This window comes from Candida albicans, chromosome 2, assembly GCF_000182965.3.
Source record: "Candida albicans SC5314 chromosome 2, complete sequence".
Classification (NCBI taxonomy): Eukaryota; Fungi; Ascomycota; class Pichiomycetes; order Serinales; family Debaryomycetaceae; genus Candida; species Candida albicans.
In genome coordinates, this window is record NC_032090.1 from 641,909 (window position 1) to 658,388 (window position 16,480).

The 16,480-nt window shown below is 34.3% G+C and overlaps 4 protein-coding genes across 4 annotated transcripts, besides 1 other annotated feature; 3 read left to right on the plus strand and 1 right to left on the minus strand. All coding sequences in view use genetic code 12, as the record gives it.

The window, feature by feature from the left end:
- Positions 1-1,496: 1,496 nt before the first annotated feature.
- Positions 1,497-2,207, plus strand: CAALFM_C203170WA (uncharacterized protein; the record flags this gene model as incomplete). The annotated part of the gene is made up of 1 exon (XM_710226.1): positions 1,497-2,207. One exon carries the CDS (start codon positions 1,497-1,499, stop codon positions 2,205-2,207), a length of 711 nt encoding a protein of 236 aa, XP_715319.1.
- A 150-nt stretch (positions 2,208-2,357) lies between these two features.
- On the minus strand, positions 2,358-12,218 carry TOM1 (E3 ubiquitin-protein ligase; the record flags this gene model as incomplete). The annotated part of the gene is made up of 1 exon (XM_710225.2): positions 2,358-12,218. One exon carries the CDS (start codon positions 12,216-12,218, stop codon positions 2,358-2,360), a length of 9,861 nt encoding a protein of 3,286 aa, XP_715318.2.
- Positions 12,219-12,940: 722 nt separating this feature from the next.
- Positions 12,941-13,410: a long terminal repeat ((psi-2b) Solo copy of the long terminal repeat (LTR) associated with the transposon Tca9; about 470 bp long, 30 copies per genome).
- A 191-nt stretch (positions 13,411-13,601) lies between these two features.
- PRP3 (U4/U6-U5 snRNP complex subunit) lies at positions 13,602-14,942 on the plus strand (the record flags this gene model as incomplete). Its single annotated transcript, XM_715936.1, has 1 exon — positions 13,602-14,942. One exon carries the CDS (start codon positions 13,602-13,604, stop codon positions 14,940-14,942), a length of 1,341 nt encoding a protein of 446 aa, XP_721029.1.
- Positions 14,943-15,183: 241 nt separating this feature from the next.
- On the plus strand, positions 15,184-15,623 carry CAALFM_C203210WA (uncharacterized protein; the record flags this gene model as incomplete). Its single annotated transcript, XM_019475214.1, has 3 exons — positions 15,184-15,231; positions 15,353-15,501; positions 15,596-15,623. The coding sequence occupies 3 exons, from the start codon at positions 15,184-15,186 to the stop codon at positions 15,621-15,623; spliced, it is 225 nt and encodes a 74-aa protein (XP_019330759.1).
- Positions 15,624-16,480: the final 857 nt, after the last annotated feature.

Below are 16,480 nucleotides of genomic sequence, written 5' to 3' on the forward strand. Positions count from 1 at the left end.
TGTTGATTGTGATTTAAAAAGAAAGACTTGGGAAGTAAATAAAAAGGAAATAAAGAAAATATAATAAGGAAGAAAGAAAAAATCAAAAGAAAAAGATCAACGAAATGGGAGATTTGTTATTTTATTTATAGGCCAAGACGCGACACGTAAAAAATATAGCGTGAAGAGGAAAAAAAAAAAAATTTTCTTTCTATTCACGTCGCCTTCTCGCTTTTGTTTACGTTTCATGAATTGATTATTAATTTAAAGACGTGGCTCCATTAACAATTTCACAACATACTCAATTTGGAAATTCCGTAAACAAAAACATTTGATCTAAACATACAATGCAACACTGTAGATAGTTCTGCGTCATCGGTTATGTTCACTATTTGATAAAGAAGTGTTGCTGATAAAGTGACTTTATCGCGCAACCTTCAATTTCTTAACATTTGCTAGACGTGTACACATTACGTGTAGCGTGATTCCATTAAATCGTAAAAGTACAAAAAGTGGTTTAAGTGGTTCACCTATCGTTTAGTTTCTAGTGCTGTTATTTTTTTTACCGTCGTTCAAATAACATCTGCTGTTGTAATTTGATTTATTTTCTAACTTTAGGTTCAATAAAGTTATTGCCTGTAACTCACTATTCCTAGAAAATATGTTCAGTTGCTATGTCAATATTTAGTAGCCTGTATGAGATTTAGAGCTTCTTATTAAGATAAATTACGCTTTCGTAATGAGAACGTACTAAGAAATCTCATGATCATTGAACTAGGTTACGTTAAACGAAATAGGTAGGTTTCTTTTTTTTTTTCACTTCACTTTCGCCAAAAAATGATTGCAAAAAAGTTTTACCAACGTGTATTAGATATCAGACTGATTTTTGTATTTGATATTACACAATTACAAGTAAGTATATACACTTCAGTATACATATTCTTGGCCATCTCATACTAGTTGAGATCATGTATTTCCTTAATCACCTCATTAGAAGAATTAAACTCGCAGCCCCAAAATTGATAAGCTGCACCTCCTGATTCTCTAAAATTGATCGTTGAAGCACATTGTTGCAACCACAATATTTTCTTATCAAATGCATCTCATTTTATTCTAGTTTAGAATATATTCACTCTCTGGACATTTCTAACGTATATTTTCAGGAGCAACTTCAGCAACTCAACATTTACCAAGCTACCTCATTCCGACAAAAAAATATAGAAGGGAAGTCGTGTTCATTCTTCAAAAAATAAGGATTGTGAGAACTACATATCTCCGAATGCTTGTATCGGAAGTTACAACTAAATGTTCCGTCCTCTTCCACTTTCTAAATCATTTGTCGGATATACAGATTTTGTTGGTTGTTTCTCCGTTACCAATTGAAAAAATAATAAACTTTCAACTTTATTAACACATCTTTATCTTGATCTTGACTTGTCTATTAATTTTCGTTTATTTTATCTCTGAAATTCTCTGCACTTTTTTCTCAAACCACCCCCCTACTAAGTATTACAACAATGTTTACAAAGACATTGAAATATATTATTCTAGCCTTCCTTATATCAACACATAAGACACTACCATTTGCCTATGTGATTCGTTTCTATTACCAAGCTTTCCGTGGATTCTTCGCTCATAGATTCCATTACAATGCTACTAAGAAAAATTCCTTTGGCTATGATTCACCTAAGGATTTGTTCACTTGGGTCACATTGAATTCCTATGTTACTCCATTAGAAATAGATATGTACATGCATAAACTGAACTCAACTTACTTTTTGGATTTGGATATTGCTAGAACCAAGTTGTTGACAAGATTGTTTCAAACTTATTGGTGGTCTTGTTATGATAATGAAAATGGCAAGTTCAAAAAGTCTCATACTTTGGCCAACGTTCCATACGTACCAGTCGGTACTGTCCAATGTCAGTTTAAACGTGAATTGAAACCTTTTGAAAAATATAAAATCAGTTCGAGAATTTTAGCCTGGGATAGAAAATGGTTATTTGTCATTTCTAAATTTGTAACTGCCGAAAATAAAGTTAACGCGATTGCTATTACTAAATATGTTTTTAAAGTGGGCCGTCTTACCATTGCCCCAGAGGAATATCTTAGACATTGTAACTTTTTAAATGAAGAAAATGAAAGGATCAACGAAAAGAATTTTCAATTGGTTAAATATTTGGTTGACACCGAAGATATAGAGAAGATAGCTGAAGCAGTTACATAAACTATAATTGATAAATTTATAAAACGATAGACTTATATATTCTTAAATTATTATACAAACAAAATTTTAAATCTTTTATTTTTCTTTTAAATATCAAATTTCTAAAATCAAACGTTACAAAATGAAAACCAGGAATAAAACAACAACATATTATGCTAGTCCGAAACCTTCGTGCCCTTCAGTTATAGCCATTAGCAAAGATCCCCTCAAAGTTTCATAACAATCGTAAGCAGGTAAATCAATTTGATTGAAGCATGTATGCGACGAGGGTAATCTATCTGTAGAACCATAATCACGATGAATACTGAATTTACAAGTTCCACTGGCACCACTTAACTCCTTAAAACCGTTCAATGGCACTTTGGAAGTCCCAGTAGCAAATTGCAATAATCTGGCTCTCTCTTCATTGTCAAATGATTTGACAGCTCTCCAGAACCATTGTATTTGAAGCGACAGAGGAGAGTAATTGTTGTAGGAAGTATGATTTTGCCAGTCCGATACATCAATATCAGGCAACCCAGAAATCAATAGTTCTAATTCCTTTTCATCAAAAATGGCAACCAAGTCCTTGGGGATAATTTCATGGAACCCAATCAAAAAATTCTCCATTTGTTCTTCAACAGATGTTTGCAATCTATATTCAACAACTTTCTTAACGTACTCGTTTTTATTCTCTTCAGTAACAGGAATATTTCTACCATTAGGAATCAAGTCGATTATCTTGTGTTCACCATAGTCATCTGTTTCAACAGAAAAGTCCTCAGTGATAACATCAGTAATGTCATTTTCAAGCATCCACATCAATGATTTGAAATACTCTAAATCTAAAGTCTCCATATCCTTCAAAGATTGAGGCTTACCCAATATCCTCTTATACACGGCTCGTGAAAAATGACAGTCCAAAAAGCAGTTGTCGTAAATAGCTTTACCAATAATACGCCCAATGAATTTGAAAAAAGATAAATGTTCAGGATTAATATACGAAGTCCTGTTTGGATGGAAAGTGGTTTCATCAGATACAACTGGTGTAAACAATGCATAATCAGGATTAAACATTTGTCGACTCAAAACTTGATACCATTCTCTAGTTACACCACCAGCATCAATACCTTGCTCTCCCTTGAAATTAATCTCCAATTTTGAGTTTCTAAACTCATCCTTTGGCTTGAAAAACAAGGACCTATAAGAATCTAAAAATACCTGATCACGGCGAACGCTAACCAACATTTTTCGGTTCTCTTTTTTGTCTTGGTGTAATTTCCTGTCAAAATAATTCTTTTTGTTATCAAATTCCAAAACACGTGGATTTCTAACTAGCATTCCGAACGGACCACTCATTAAATTGGGGTTGCTTCTCACCATTTGATTAAGAATCTTCTTGTGTTCATCCGTGAAAGAAAAAAATAATGACTCAATTGGCTCCTTGGTGAAGTCAATCTTTTTGGCTTCATATTTTAAAATATCTTTGATTGGGAGTTCTCTCACTTTACTGTGCTTACAAACCACCATTAAAGCCTCAATAAGTGGAAGTAAAGCATTTGCGATATTATGCAACTGTGGTTTCTCCTCCAAAACTCTCAAGGTCTCACTTAATGCATCCCAAAGACTACCTAAAGCAAGCTTTTTGTACAAGTCTGTCAATTCTTCAATTTCATCTTCTTTTCCTTTTTCTTTATTCTTCTCCTTATTTTCAAACATATAATCCAAAGCTGTTAAGATACGCAACAATTTTGCTTGGTCTGACCAATGTGCACTGAATTTGGAAAATGACTTGCTATCAGAGCCTCCACCAGCTACCAACTCTTTGGTCAAGTTATTCAAATCAGTTATAATGGTTTGCCCCAATTCACTTGCCTTATCCGACAATTCTAAAGAAAATAGTTTTTGAGCGTTAGGTAATACAGAAAAGTTCTGCATTGCACTTATTGTTCTTCTGAATGTCGTGTTAGAACAGTCATTACCAGTAAGTATTTTAATAATAAGTCGGTAATTAGAATCTGGAATAACAGGCGGAGGAGGAGCATGTGGCTTGTCTTTTTCCTTTTCCTTTTCGTTTTCCTTGTCATCATCCTTATCATCAGCATTTGCACTATTTTTCAATGCATGCAACGCTCTACTGGCAACTTGGAATACTCTGGCCAATATATCCAAAAGCGTTTGATCGTCTGTAACCAACTTGTTATCAAGAATTTTCAACATGTAGTTAATCGGGAATTTTGATTCTTTAGAAGCACTCTTTTTATCCTTTCTGAGAATAAACGTGTTTTCATGCTCAGTTAACAAAAAGTACTTCAAATGATTATTTCGTTCCAATAGATAATCAACAGCTTCCACAATTTGTATACCAACAGAAATTTGAGTAGCACCAACTGGTAGCTTGTACTGCTGCTTACTGTCTTTGTTTCCACCTGCTTTGTTACAAACTTGGGTGTAGACTTTCTGAGCAGGGCGGTTATTAGTAAAGCAATCATTCAATATAGCAATCATCAAACTCATTATCTCAATCCTGCTCTGTTTGTTATAACACATGTATTGCAATGCGTGATAAATGTGCTCTCTCTGGCTTATTGTCAATGGTGAAAACAAAAGTCTGATCAAGGCAGCAATACCCTGTTTGTCAACCAAAGGACTGAAATAAACTTTACCTGCAGGCTTCTTTTGAGCTCGAGTAGTAGCAGCACTACTACTACGTCCAGAACCCGATGGTCGCGCGTCGTCTGCATCTTCAAAGACATCTTCTTCACCAGCATCATCAACTTCAAACTCATCTTGAGCGGAGGACGATTCAAAATTTGCAAATCGTCTTGCCATGGTTTCCTGCTGAAGAATTTCCGTTCTTATATTGTCCGGCAAGGCATCTAAAAAGTCAGGATCAATTTCACGAACATCTGTATCCGTAGACGAGGCATTTGCCCTTCTTTCTCGTACGTACAGAGCAAAGACTTCCTCTCTCATATCCTCAGGCAATGCTTCAATATAATCACGATCGATTTCAGTTCCACTAATGTCAACATCTCTATCTCCAATTCGAACCATAACAGGCTCTCTTTCAGGCACATTAGCTGTACTTTCTTGACGCTGACGAGATTCCTCTTGACGTCTTTTTTCTTCTTCTTCCAACTGTTTGCGTCTTTTTTCTTCTCGTTCCTTCTTTGCTTTCTCTTGCTCTTCTTTTTTACGATTAGCAATAGCTTGACTTTCATCTTTAATCCTACCGATAATTGTAGTAGTCAATGGATAGACTAGATCACCACCATCTCTAGGATAATACATTTTCAAAACATCTGACCAACGTTCCAAAGTCGACTTGATATGTAATTTGTTATCTTGATTAGAATGCTTTGAAACACGACCTAAATGCATCATGTTCTCGAATAACCGACCTATAGTACTTGTATCGTGGTTTAAATGTTCATATCGTGATATTTCAATTGATCCAAAATTCCGATCACGGAATAATCCATCAAGCAATACACTCAATGCCGGGGAAGCTCTTTCCAACTCATTAAAATCAGCTCGGTCGAGAATTCTCCTTCTTCTACCTCTACTTGGGGTCACCATCCTAACCTCAAAATCCAGTCTCGAGTCCATTTCACTCAATTCCCCATCTGATTCAATAGCATTATCATCATCAAAATCCGCCTCTCCGTCTAGAAACAAACGTTGCCTCAAACCAGATTCTGCATCATTATTCAAAGAAGTAAAGGGATCCCGAGGTCTTCTACGACTCTGCACCTCATCGTTTGAATCTTCACTATCATCTAATTGCTCGATCCAGCCATCTAATTCATCTTCATCATACTCACTCATTTCATCATCATCCCAAGAGGAGCTATCTTCTTCATCATCGCGGCCATCATCATCGTCACCGTCATCGTCACCGTCAGTCTGCGATACCAAATCCAAATCATCAATTATCTCGATATCCTCCATATCAGATGCGTCTTCATCAATATCCTCAGAGCCCCTTTCGTCATCATACGGGTCCACTTCTATCTCCATTTCTATATCATCGGCATTATCTCCGCCATCCAAGTCCGAGTCAATGGCAGATAGTTCAGAAGACATATCATCAATATCGTCGTCACCATCATCATCTTCGTCGTCATCATCATCACCATCGTCACTAGCACCCGATAAATCCTCACCAGTCATCATGGCATCAACGGGATCCTCGGCATCATAAAACTCATCGTCACCCTCACTCTCAACATCATACATTCCCAAAGTAGAATTTCTAAACAAATCTGGCGTTTCTTCATGATAGTCCACGTCCTCTGGCAAATTATCATCGTCGTCATTATGATCACCTTGATTCGCATCACCAGCAAAAAGTTCTTCATACTCGACTTTACTTTTCCCCAAGAATGTCATTGGCTTCAAAGCAGCCTTAACCACCTTATCAATTTGAGGAAAATTCAAATCAAATTCAGCAATTAAATTGGTTAACAAATTGGGCACTTGTTTTTCAATATATATTTTACTAATGTGAAATTGGTCATATTGTGTTGCTTGTTTATTCAACAATGGTCCAACTGAATCTCTGAATTTAGTTGAAATCAACAGACCACTCAATTCAAACAAATCCAACAATTTCCCGTATTTGATAGATCCTAAGGTGTTCAGCTGAGAAACATCTTTCAAGATTTTCATCATCAAATCAACAACAAACCTTCTAATTAATGCCAAATCAGCATCTTCCTTTTTTGCTTTAGAACTGTCATTATCACCTGAAATTGTAGAAGAAACCAAACTCAAAAGACACATTTTTGCAATGGACGAAATAGCACATCGTCTTTCAAACTCTGCCCCTGTTGATGACTCCAACAGATGAGTAGGTATCAATTGATGAATGAAAAAATTTAATGCAGTTGCTCTTGGTTTGACTTCTTCTTGAGTCTTTTTCGAAAATGTCAAAAACTCCAACTTGGCTTGTTTGTATGAACCAACCAATTCTGCTATTGTTTTAAGAAGAAAACATACATACGAAAACTTCTCGTTAGCAAACAAATCGACAGTTGATTTTTTTGTATCTTTTTTTTCTTCAACGGTTGATGGATCAGACAACCAATCTGTTTTGATAGCACTCATCAATTCCGATAAAAGCTGGTTTATGATCGTAGTAGAAACCAATGGCTTCGATTCTTCAGGCTCGCTCATTTCAACATCTTGCAGCAACTCATCGTTCTTTCTCTTTCTTATTGCAATCTTGCTCAGATAAGATTCTTCGCCTGTATATCCTTCGAGCAAAATATTATTACAAATAACTCCAACAGCCATATCAATGTCTCGAAATACCAAAGGTGCGCTTTCTCTCAAACAAGCGTGAAGATCTTTAATTTGACGTATAGGATTATTAAACAATGCAGTCACTTCAATATTCATGATATTTTCTGCCATCCTACTTGTTTCAAAGCAGTAACGGAAAATCAAGATAACACTAGTCCTCAATGCTTCAATGACAGTTTTCCTCTTAACATTTGTTCTAACCAACTTGAGTAAATCTTTAAGAATTTGCGATCCAGCAAGTCTATCAGCATAACTTTTGTCTCTGGCATACAACACAAGGACACGTGCTAGACCATACGCGGATTCCAAATTATCCTTAACTTCAAGCTTCACCAATAAATCAAATGTTTTAGCTTTGAATTCCTTAGTGGCAACATCAAATTCCTTTTTTTTCTGTATTGTAAAAGGTAACTCAGGTGCCATTTCATGTTCAGGCTCCTCCAAGAGAATCATCATTCGTTCCAATACCAATAACAAACTTGGGAAGAATTTTTCATTGACCGTGTCGGTACTAATAATATCAGGATTAATCAAAGTCTGAGCATTCAACATTATATCGCGTCTATGAATATGTGGCTTTCCAGTTTGAAGCAAGAGAGCAATTATGTACAAATTGATCCCAAACAATTCTTTGTCTTCAATTGGCCATTTGATTTTTGGTGTATAATCCAACATTTCATCATAAAACTCTTTATAGGAAACCAACATTATAAAATCTGAAATGAACAGAATAGACTTTGGAAACAGTTGAGCAATATTCATCCATATATTTTCAAAGTCTACAGCTTTTCTTTCTTTCAAAATATCCTTTGTCAGTTTGAATTTCTCAAAATCAATGGAGAAATCAATTTTTTCATCTCTAATAGATTCAGCAATAGATTGCCATTGTTCTTCTTTCAAATCAATTTCAACACATCTAAGAAATTTTCCTGACGCAATATCACTCAAATTACATCCGTGTTCAAAAAAATGTGCTGCTTGATCTTCCGACATACCAAGTGAAATCAAATAAGCAAATTGATCCAGTGGTGGACTAATGTTCCTCGTATCAAAGGGGATAAATTCACTGTCACTTAGTTCTTTCTTGCCAACAAATATATCCTTAATAATAACGGCTATTTGTTCAATTAATGGAGTTGGGACATTATCTGGATGCTTATTTGTGCCTGTTAACTGAGATTTTGAACCGACAGTATGCTCGACTAATGATAAAGCAACACTTCTAATTTGCAACAATAATGCTGAAGTCAAAGACTGTTCTATATTAGATTCAAATCCTTGGTAAAAGTAAAACTTGGCGAATGGCACATTAGGAATATTTTCGTGATTCACAGTTTTAGCAAAAATCATGAGAATTTGTCCTAATGCATTTTTGATGATACTACTCTCTTGAGTACTGATATATTTCAAGTCTAATGTGGCTGAGGCTAATTCAGGGTCCATGATCAACAATTTGTTCCATAATGAGATACAGGTGGCTTCAGCAACTTTGAAAAATCCATTTTGGAAAAGAGAGATAGCAAAAGGGGTATATACTTGGTCTTTGCTACGTTCTTTTTGATTCAAAATGTAAAGGGCAACATAAGCAATATTCAAAATAAAACTCTCCTCATAGTAGGAATTGTTGAATTTTCTGCCAATGGAATCTGTAAATTCTTTTCCCAATGATAAAAGAATTTCTACTGCATCCTGTCTTGCTTGTCCTTCTGCATGATCCTGTCTCTTTGGTATGCATGACCTAACCACAGAAGCCAAAATTAACGGGATGTAGCCACGAAAGTAATAACTTCCAGTTCTCAACTGCAAAGTATTTTTGAATTTAGCACTTGTACCTTTAGTATCCGCTTTGATTTCTGAAGGGTCACAGACATTTATTTGTAATGGTGGACTATCGTTAGGAAAATTGTGCGTCATCTTTAACACTTCATCCGGTGTATTTGATACAATAATGGCTTCTTCAATTATAGATCTCTCCAATAGTTGGACCAAATTCATTAACAAATTTGAATTCGAAAAAAGGCTGACTATTTGACCTAATCTTTCATTGAATAACAGCCCCAAGTTAATGTAAATTTCCGTTAAAGAATACAACAAGACGTTTATTATATTCAAATCTTGTAAAAGGATAGTAGCTTGTTGAGGTTCAATGGTTTCAAAATATGACACTTCTCCCTTGTATTTGATATAAGATAGTACGGAATCCAATTTAAGGGTCTTGTCCAATTCTTCAATAATAACAGGTAAGCCATATTCTCTTTTTTCGTCGTCAAAATATTTCAAAATCCCCATAAATGAAACAATACCATTTGACATTGAATAATCCCATGGTGCGTTACGCAATGTCAATAATTTGATCCATGATTTGAAGCTAATTTTCTGAATAACATCTGTACCCCATTGGCCACTATCCTGTAACAACCCACCAAGAAAGTTAAAAACATTATCAAGCAAATATGCAGAATCCTCATTCTCCCAGCTAGTGATCTCTTTACCATTTTCAACTTTGACTGGTGAGTCATCGCCCTTACCTGAAAACAAAGAGCCCGAGTCTGATGTATAAAACTCAATACCTGGCAAGCGTTGATTGACATATTCACTCATATTCTCAATTAGCTCCAGGAGTTGTTGCAAAATTATAGGTTTAAGAGATGTATAATGTCTTCCCAACTCATCAAGGGAACAACCTAAATTAGTCGACAGCTCTGTTCTAACCAACTCTTTGGCATTATTCAAGTTGTAGAATGACTTGAAGAAAACCTGTATGAGTTTTTTGTCTTTCACTTTATTTAATCCTTCATTATTCAAACAAATGGCTCCTAATACTTCGGGTAATATTTGGAGTAATGGACCAGATGGTAAAAACAAACTCTCGTAGTTATCCAATATGGTGTCAATAACTTTCGCCTCATTTAAAATAGAAAATGCTGTTGGTTCATTATGAATAATAAAGAAAACCGAATCAATTGTGGCCGCCAAAATAGATGGGCCAAAAACATGGGGATGTGTTAATACTTTATTGAAACTTTCAAGTAAGGGTGAGTCAAACAAATTTCTCAATCTATCACCCAGATCTGATTGTATAAGATCTGCTACTAGTTTCATCAAATTGCGGATATAGTTTGCTTGTCTCAAAGTGATCGAATAATAGACAATAGCATCTTTTGGTGCCCCGCCACCAAATTCAGGATTTTCTAATGCAAAATCAACTTCACGTCTAATGTTACCGATCAACAAAGTGAAACCATCATTAGTAACAAATTCATCAAGAGAATCCTTGGCGGAAGCTAGGTACATGGTAATCAAATGAACTGCAGCAGAACAGCTCCAACGATATTTAGTGGGTAAGTTCAAAAATGGCATCAAATCGTCAAGAATACCACCAGCAGTTAATTTAGGAACCAAACTTTTGTTGCTAATCAAATTTCCTATCAAGTTGAAAAAGTGAATGTACCCTTCTTCAAAATAGTCTTCTTTCTGATCTTTGACCATTTTCCAAATGTGTCTTAAGCATTGGAATAGGATCCCATGACTCACATTACCTCCCATTGTACGAATCAACTCTGCACCCCAAACTTTTTTGAAAGATATGCACTCTAGAGCTCTTATGGCAGCAAAGTAAACGTCTCTTGAAACCAAAGATGAGTTTTCTGGCAGTATTGCTTCGACTAAAAAGCTAAAGATATATGGTTCAGTTTCAAATAATTTTGTTGAAGTGACTTGAGATGATAACATACAACAAGTAAATCCAACTGCTAGACATTTAATTTGAATCAATTTTTCTCTCAACTGCATGGCATCACTGCTTGTAGAGTTGAATGATTTAGTCATTTGAGCGTGTATACCAAAACAAAACCAAGATTCCGGAGGTAAAACTTCCATACCTTTTTCGAACAATTGTTGAACAGTCAATTTTCTCACTGATTCTTCAGGTAAATGAAATATGTGTAACCCTTCAGTTACTGTATCTTCCTTCTTTTTATCATTAGATTTCAGTTTCGATGCATTTTTATTTAAAGTTGGAGTATTAGGTACTGATTTGTAGTATTGGTAATTTATACTTTTCCATTTGCTTGGATATTTTTTCTCTGGATCCAATGTATAGACAAAGTTATAATGATCACCAATAATACTAGGCTTTTCATCAGTATCTCTGTGGTTATTATTTTTCTTATTTTCGGCTAATTGTTTCAATGTACTATCAATAGGAACCAATGGAGGGAAAGATTTAGCAATTTCCAAAACTTTGTTTCTAACAGGTTTAGGCGCAGAAAACCTTGACGAAGTAGTTTGAACAAATTTTTCTGCAAGGACAATACCCACTTCCAATGCTCTCAATCTAATTTCCAAAGATGATGAGTTGATCAATGCGTAGATTCTTTCACTACTTGAATAAACCTGTTTATCAAAACAATGATCCAACAAGATATAAGTGAATTGAAGACAGGAAACAATAAGACGTTCATCTTCAGGTGAAACTAACAGCAATTTTACATTGTCTTTATCTAACCCGTATTTTTCAATTTTCTGTTCAAAAATCTCGTCAAACCGATTTAATAATGGTATCCAATGAATCAAATCACCTCTAGGTCTTTGCCATTTGAAATTCTCTTGTAAATATTGTGGCAACTCATTGATATCGCATGTAGTTAATTTATCAATCAATGATCTCAAAGGTTTTGCCATCTCCATTCTCTGGTGATGATCTCTTTTTCCAACTATCATATTGAATCTAATTCACGTTAAAATAGATGTACAAATTCTTTCAAAATAACAAAGGGAAGATTTTAATTTAAATTTAAAAACCGATGTGATATGGGTATAAATATATATATGTATAGTTTGTAATAGTAGGGATAAATGCAAATAACAATCAATAACTAATATCAATGTTCAATGATTTAAAGAAAAAACCAAATAAAAATTAAATGAAATAAAAATCAAAAAAAAACAAGAAAAAAATTGGAAAATTCAACAACAAATTATTAAAGACAAATCAATGTATATATATATATATGTGATATCTAATTTTTTCAATATATTTGATTTGATTAAAATATCAATTGGTTGTTTAATGTTGAATGCAATAAATTGTTTAAAGAGAAAAGAGAAAGAGGAATAAAAGGAAGGCAAAAAAAAAGAAGAAAGAGAAGAAATGAATAAAATTAATATTTTGGTTTGGTTGGTCGGATGGTGTATTCCTTTTTTTTTTTCTGTTGTATGGCAGCAACACACACAGACACACCTTTCTTTCTTTTGCTGAGTTTATAGTTATTTGATTAGATTTTAAGGGCCAATTTAATTATTCTTCTATTATTTACAGTAAATGAGGGAAAGAGAAAGAGAAAGAGAAAGACAAATTCCCAATTCCCATTTATTAAGCAAAACAAAAAGGGGAAAGTCAAGTCTGGACTTGTCCTTTTTTTTTTTCTTGTTCGTTTGCTTCATGTTGTATAATCGTGGCATTCGACTCAAATAAAGAACAGATTGCATTACCAATTTAATTTAAAGTAGTTGGTCCAATAAGCTAACACCTTAGCGTAAATTAGTAATGTCTGACTTAAATGATGATATAGCCCGTTCTAAATCTGTGTAGGCAATGGTGCTTGATGAATTTGATTTAAGTATGTGACATAATGAATTTGTAGTATCTTTTAGATTTGGACCATAGGCTTTAAATGTAATCTCTACGGTTAAATCTTATAGAACAGAATAAACATTTAATTTCCCATAATTAAAATATATAACTATATAAAATATTTGACATTTCTTATTCCTTTTATACCAAACTCATGTTTCACGTCCTTCCGGCATATGTTTCCATTCTTGGACATACAGTTCAAGTGTAAGAGAACACATGTCGTGCAAAGTAGCTCAAATACCAATCATTGGGAAGATTTGTTGCTACTATACGACACTTCACACCCTTTTATATGAGCGTTTGTTCTAGTGCGTGCATATTTCACAATCCACAACATCCATCTCATTACACATTTGTAGTTTCAATAGTTAAAATTTAGTATTCATTCACTCTACTCACTTTTCATCCAAAACACACATAATCTACATCAAGCTCGTTATTACGGACCAACTACTTAACATTTCACTATGAAGAGAGCTTTTGGTGATAACTCTAAGCCTGGTGTTAAAAAAGCAAAGCTTCACCAAGATAAAGAAGCTGTTCACAATAATGAAAACAACGATAAGACTGGACTTGATGTAGAAATACATCCGTTATTAAAAAATATAGGATTAACAAACATTCCTAAATTACCGAAAGACCATAATCCACTACGACAATCCAACCAAAAATGGTTTGATCCACTTGCATTAAATCCATATCTCGATCAAAGTGATATGGTTATTAATAATAAAAAATCTAGACATATTCCACCCCCGTTAAAGTTTATCTCACAGGGAAAGTATGTGGCCCAGGGGGAGAAATTACGAGAGAAATTGAAAGTTGAACACGAACAAACTCGAGAATTGGAAGCAATTAAACAACAAGGATTAATACCAGATGAGACCATTGGGGAACAATTGTATCAACTTGAAGTGCAACCATTGATTGAATGGTGGGATCGTCCATATTTGCGTGATAACAATTATATGAACATTAACGACGAATCTCGTAAAGTCCTTGATGATGAAACCCAACCTATAACGTCATATATACAACATCCTGTATTGATCAATCCCATTTGGGAGACCAAGGATTCAAACTCTCCAATACAACCGGTATATTTAACGAAAAAAGAGCAGAAAAGAATTAGAAAAAATGAAAGACAACTTAAACAACAAGAGAAACAGGACAGAATTAAATTAGGGTTAGATCCACCGCCACCACCTAAAGTTAAATTATCTAATTTAATGAATGTATTGACCAATGAATCGATTAAAGATCCAACTGCAGTTGAAAATAGAGTGAAAAGAGAAATTCAACAACGTGTTGATAAACATTTGGCACAAAATGAAGCTCGAAAATTGACCAAGGAACAGAAGCATGAAAAATTATGGAACAAACAAGAAAAAGATTTGGCCAATGGTATTCATACTACAGTTTACAAAATTGACAAGTTAGTTAATCCTAAACATTTGTTTAAACTCAATATCAGTGCTCAAGAAGAGAATTTGGTAGGAGTTTGTTTGAAAAATCCTAAATTTAATTTAGTTATCGTCGAAGGCGGAGAAAAATCAATTGGACATTATAAGAAATTAATGATGAAAAGAATCAAATGGACAGAAAATGTATCACAATCAGCAACTAATGATTCAATTGACGATTTATCCAATAATAAATGTTCCCTTGTATGGGAGGGCTCATTGCCAGATGTGCATTTTCAGAAATGGAGTATTATGTATTCTAGAGATGATGAAGAAGCCCTCACGGCATTAAAGAAGTTTGATCTTGAGAATTATTGGCGATTAGCAAGCTCCTTGAAAGAATAGGTTGACATAATTTGTAATATTAGAATTAGAAAGAATGTACATATTATATGTGGTTGAGTCGTGTGTATTTGGTAAAAGCGAAGTTAGGAATTAGTATTTCTATTGTAGGCTCTCTCCCAATTGGAGCAGAGCTAGGGTTGCTTAACAGAGAGTGAGACAGAAAAAAAGTGGAGGGAGTTGAATATTTCTGAACAAACAACTATTACACCAAATAGTTTTTACATTATTAATCATTCAAAAGATGGCAGGCGCTTATACGATTTTTGGTAAACAAGTCCCAGCTCATATAGTATGTATACACGGATAAATAGAACTCAATGACATTATTATTGCGGCCCCCCCMCCCCCCCCCACTGCGTTTTTTGTGTTCGAATACTAACAAATCCAACTTCCACCCTATTTCCAACTAGTTATCTATTATCACTTTAGGTTCTGTAGCTGCAGGTATTGCCATTCCTAAGTTTTTACCAAAAGATGAAACCAAAAAAGAAGTAGCAAAACCAGTTGCTCCTATTGTCCAATCAAAAGAAGATGATTTTGATTTGGAAAAATTCATCAAGTATGTTAGATTGGCCCTTTTTTTTATGATCAGTACTAGCTTAGTATCTGATTCTTGATCTTTTAAGATTACTAACAGTCGATACTATTTTTAGTGATTTGACCAAAGAGGAAAGTAAATAAGATTACAAAAATGTTGGTTTTAGTTGTGTGTTCCATTAGAGTCCATTCATAGAGAATACATACATTCATATTTACATATATATATATATTTATTTAAAATATAGAAATCAAAACTATCTACAGAATAGAGGTGACTTACAATCACTTTTGGATTTCATGTCAATTTTTCTTTGCACCAAATTTTGCAATTATGAATCAGTAAAGATCACCAAGATATACAAGGCTTTAGTATTGTACCAATTGAAGAGAAGATTAGTCTCTTTTGTTCTTTCTCAAATTGACTAATTGATATTAATATCAACCAACTCATCACCTTTGTTTTCCTTTCTCTTCTTCAGGCATAAGTCTAATCATTTGCTGGAGAATAAATGTCTGCATTGTCAATTTACAATAGTTTTGGTTTACAGAAGAGGTATAGTTCAGGAGAAGTGACTACTACTTGATCGGCTTAGTGATACTGTTATTGTCAAATCACCGGCAGTAGTAATAACGACAATGGGTATAAATACTAATTTCTACCATAACCAAAAAAGAAAGAAAGCAAGTATGGGCTGTTTATAACAGAAGTAACAATGAATGATTCTAAATAGAATAAAACTAGACCCAGACCCAGACCCAGAATTATCCATTGTGGAAAAAAATATAGGCAAATCAAAGAACTATCCAAATATTTATTGTCTATGCTGTTGTGTTGGGAAGGGAGATACAAAAGAATACTCTAAGTAGCACTCAAACTCAACCAAATTGGGTTGGATGGTTTCTTTTCAGAGTACTTAGAATAAGAATTAACAACTTCTTCCTTTACTTTGAATGAACTACAATCACAATAGCATTGGTTGGTTAAAAAACACAATGCA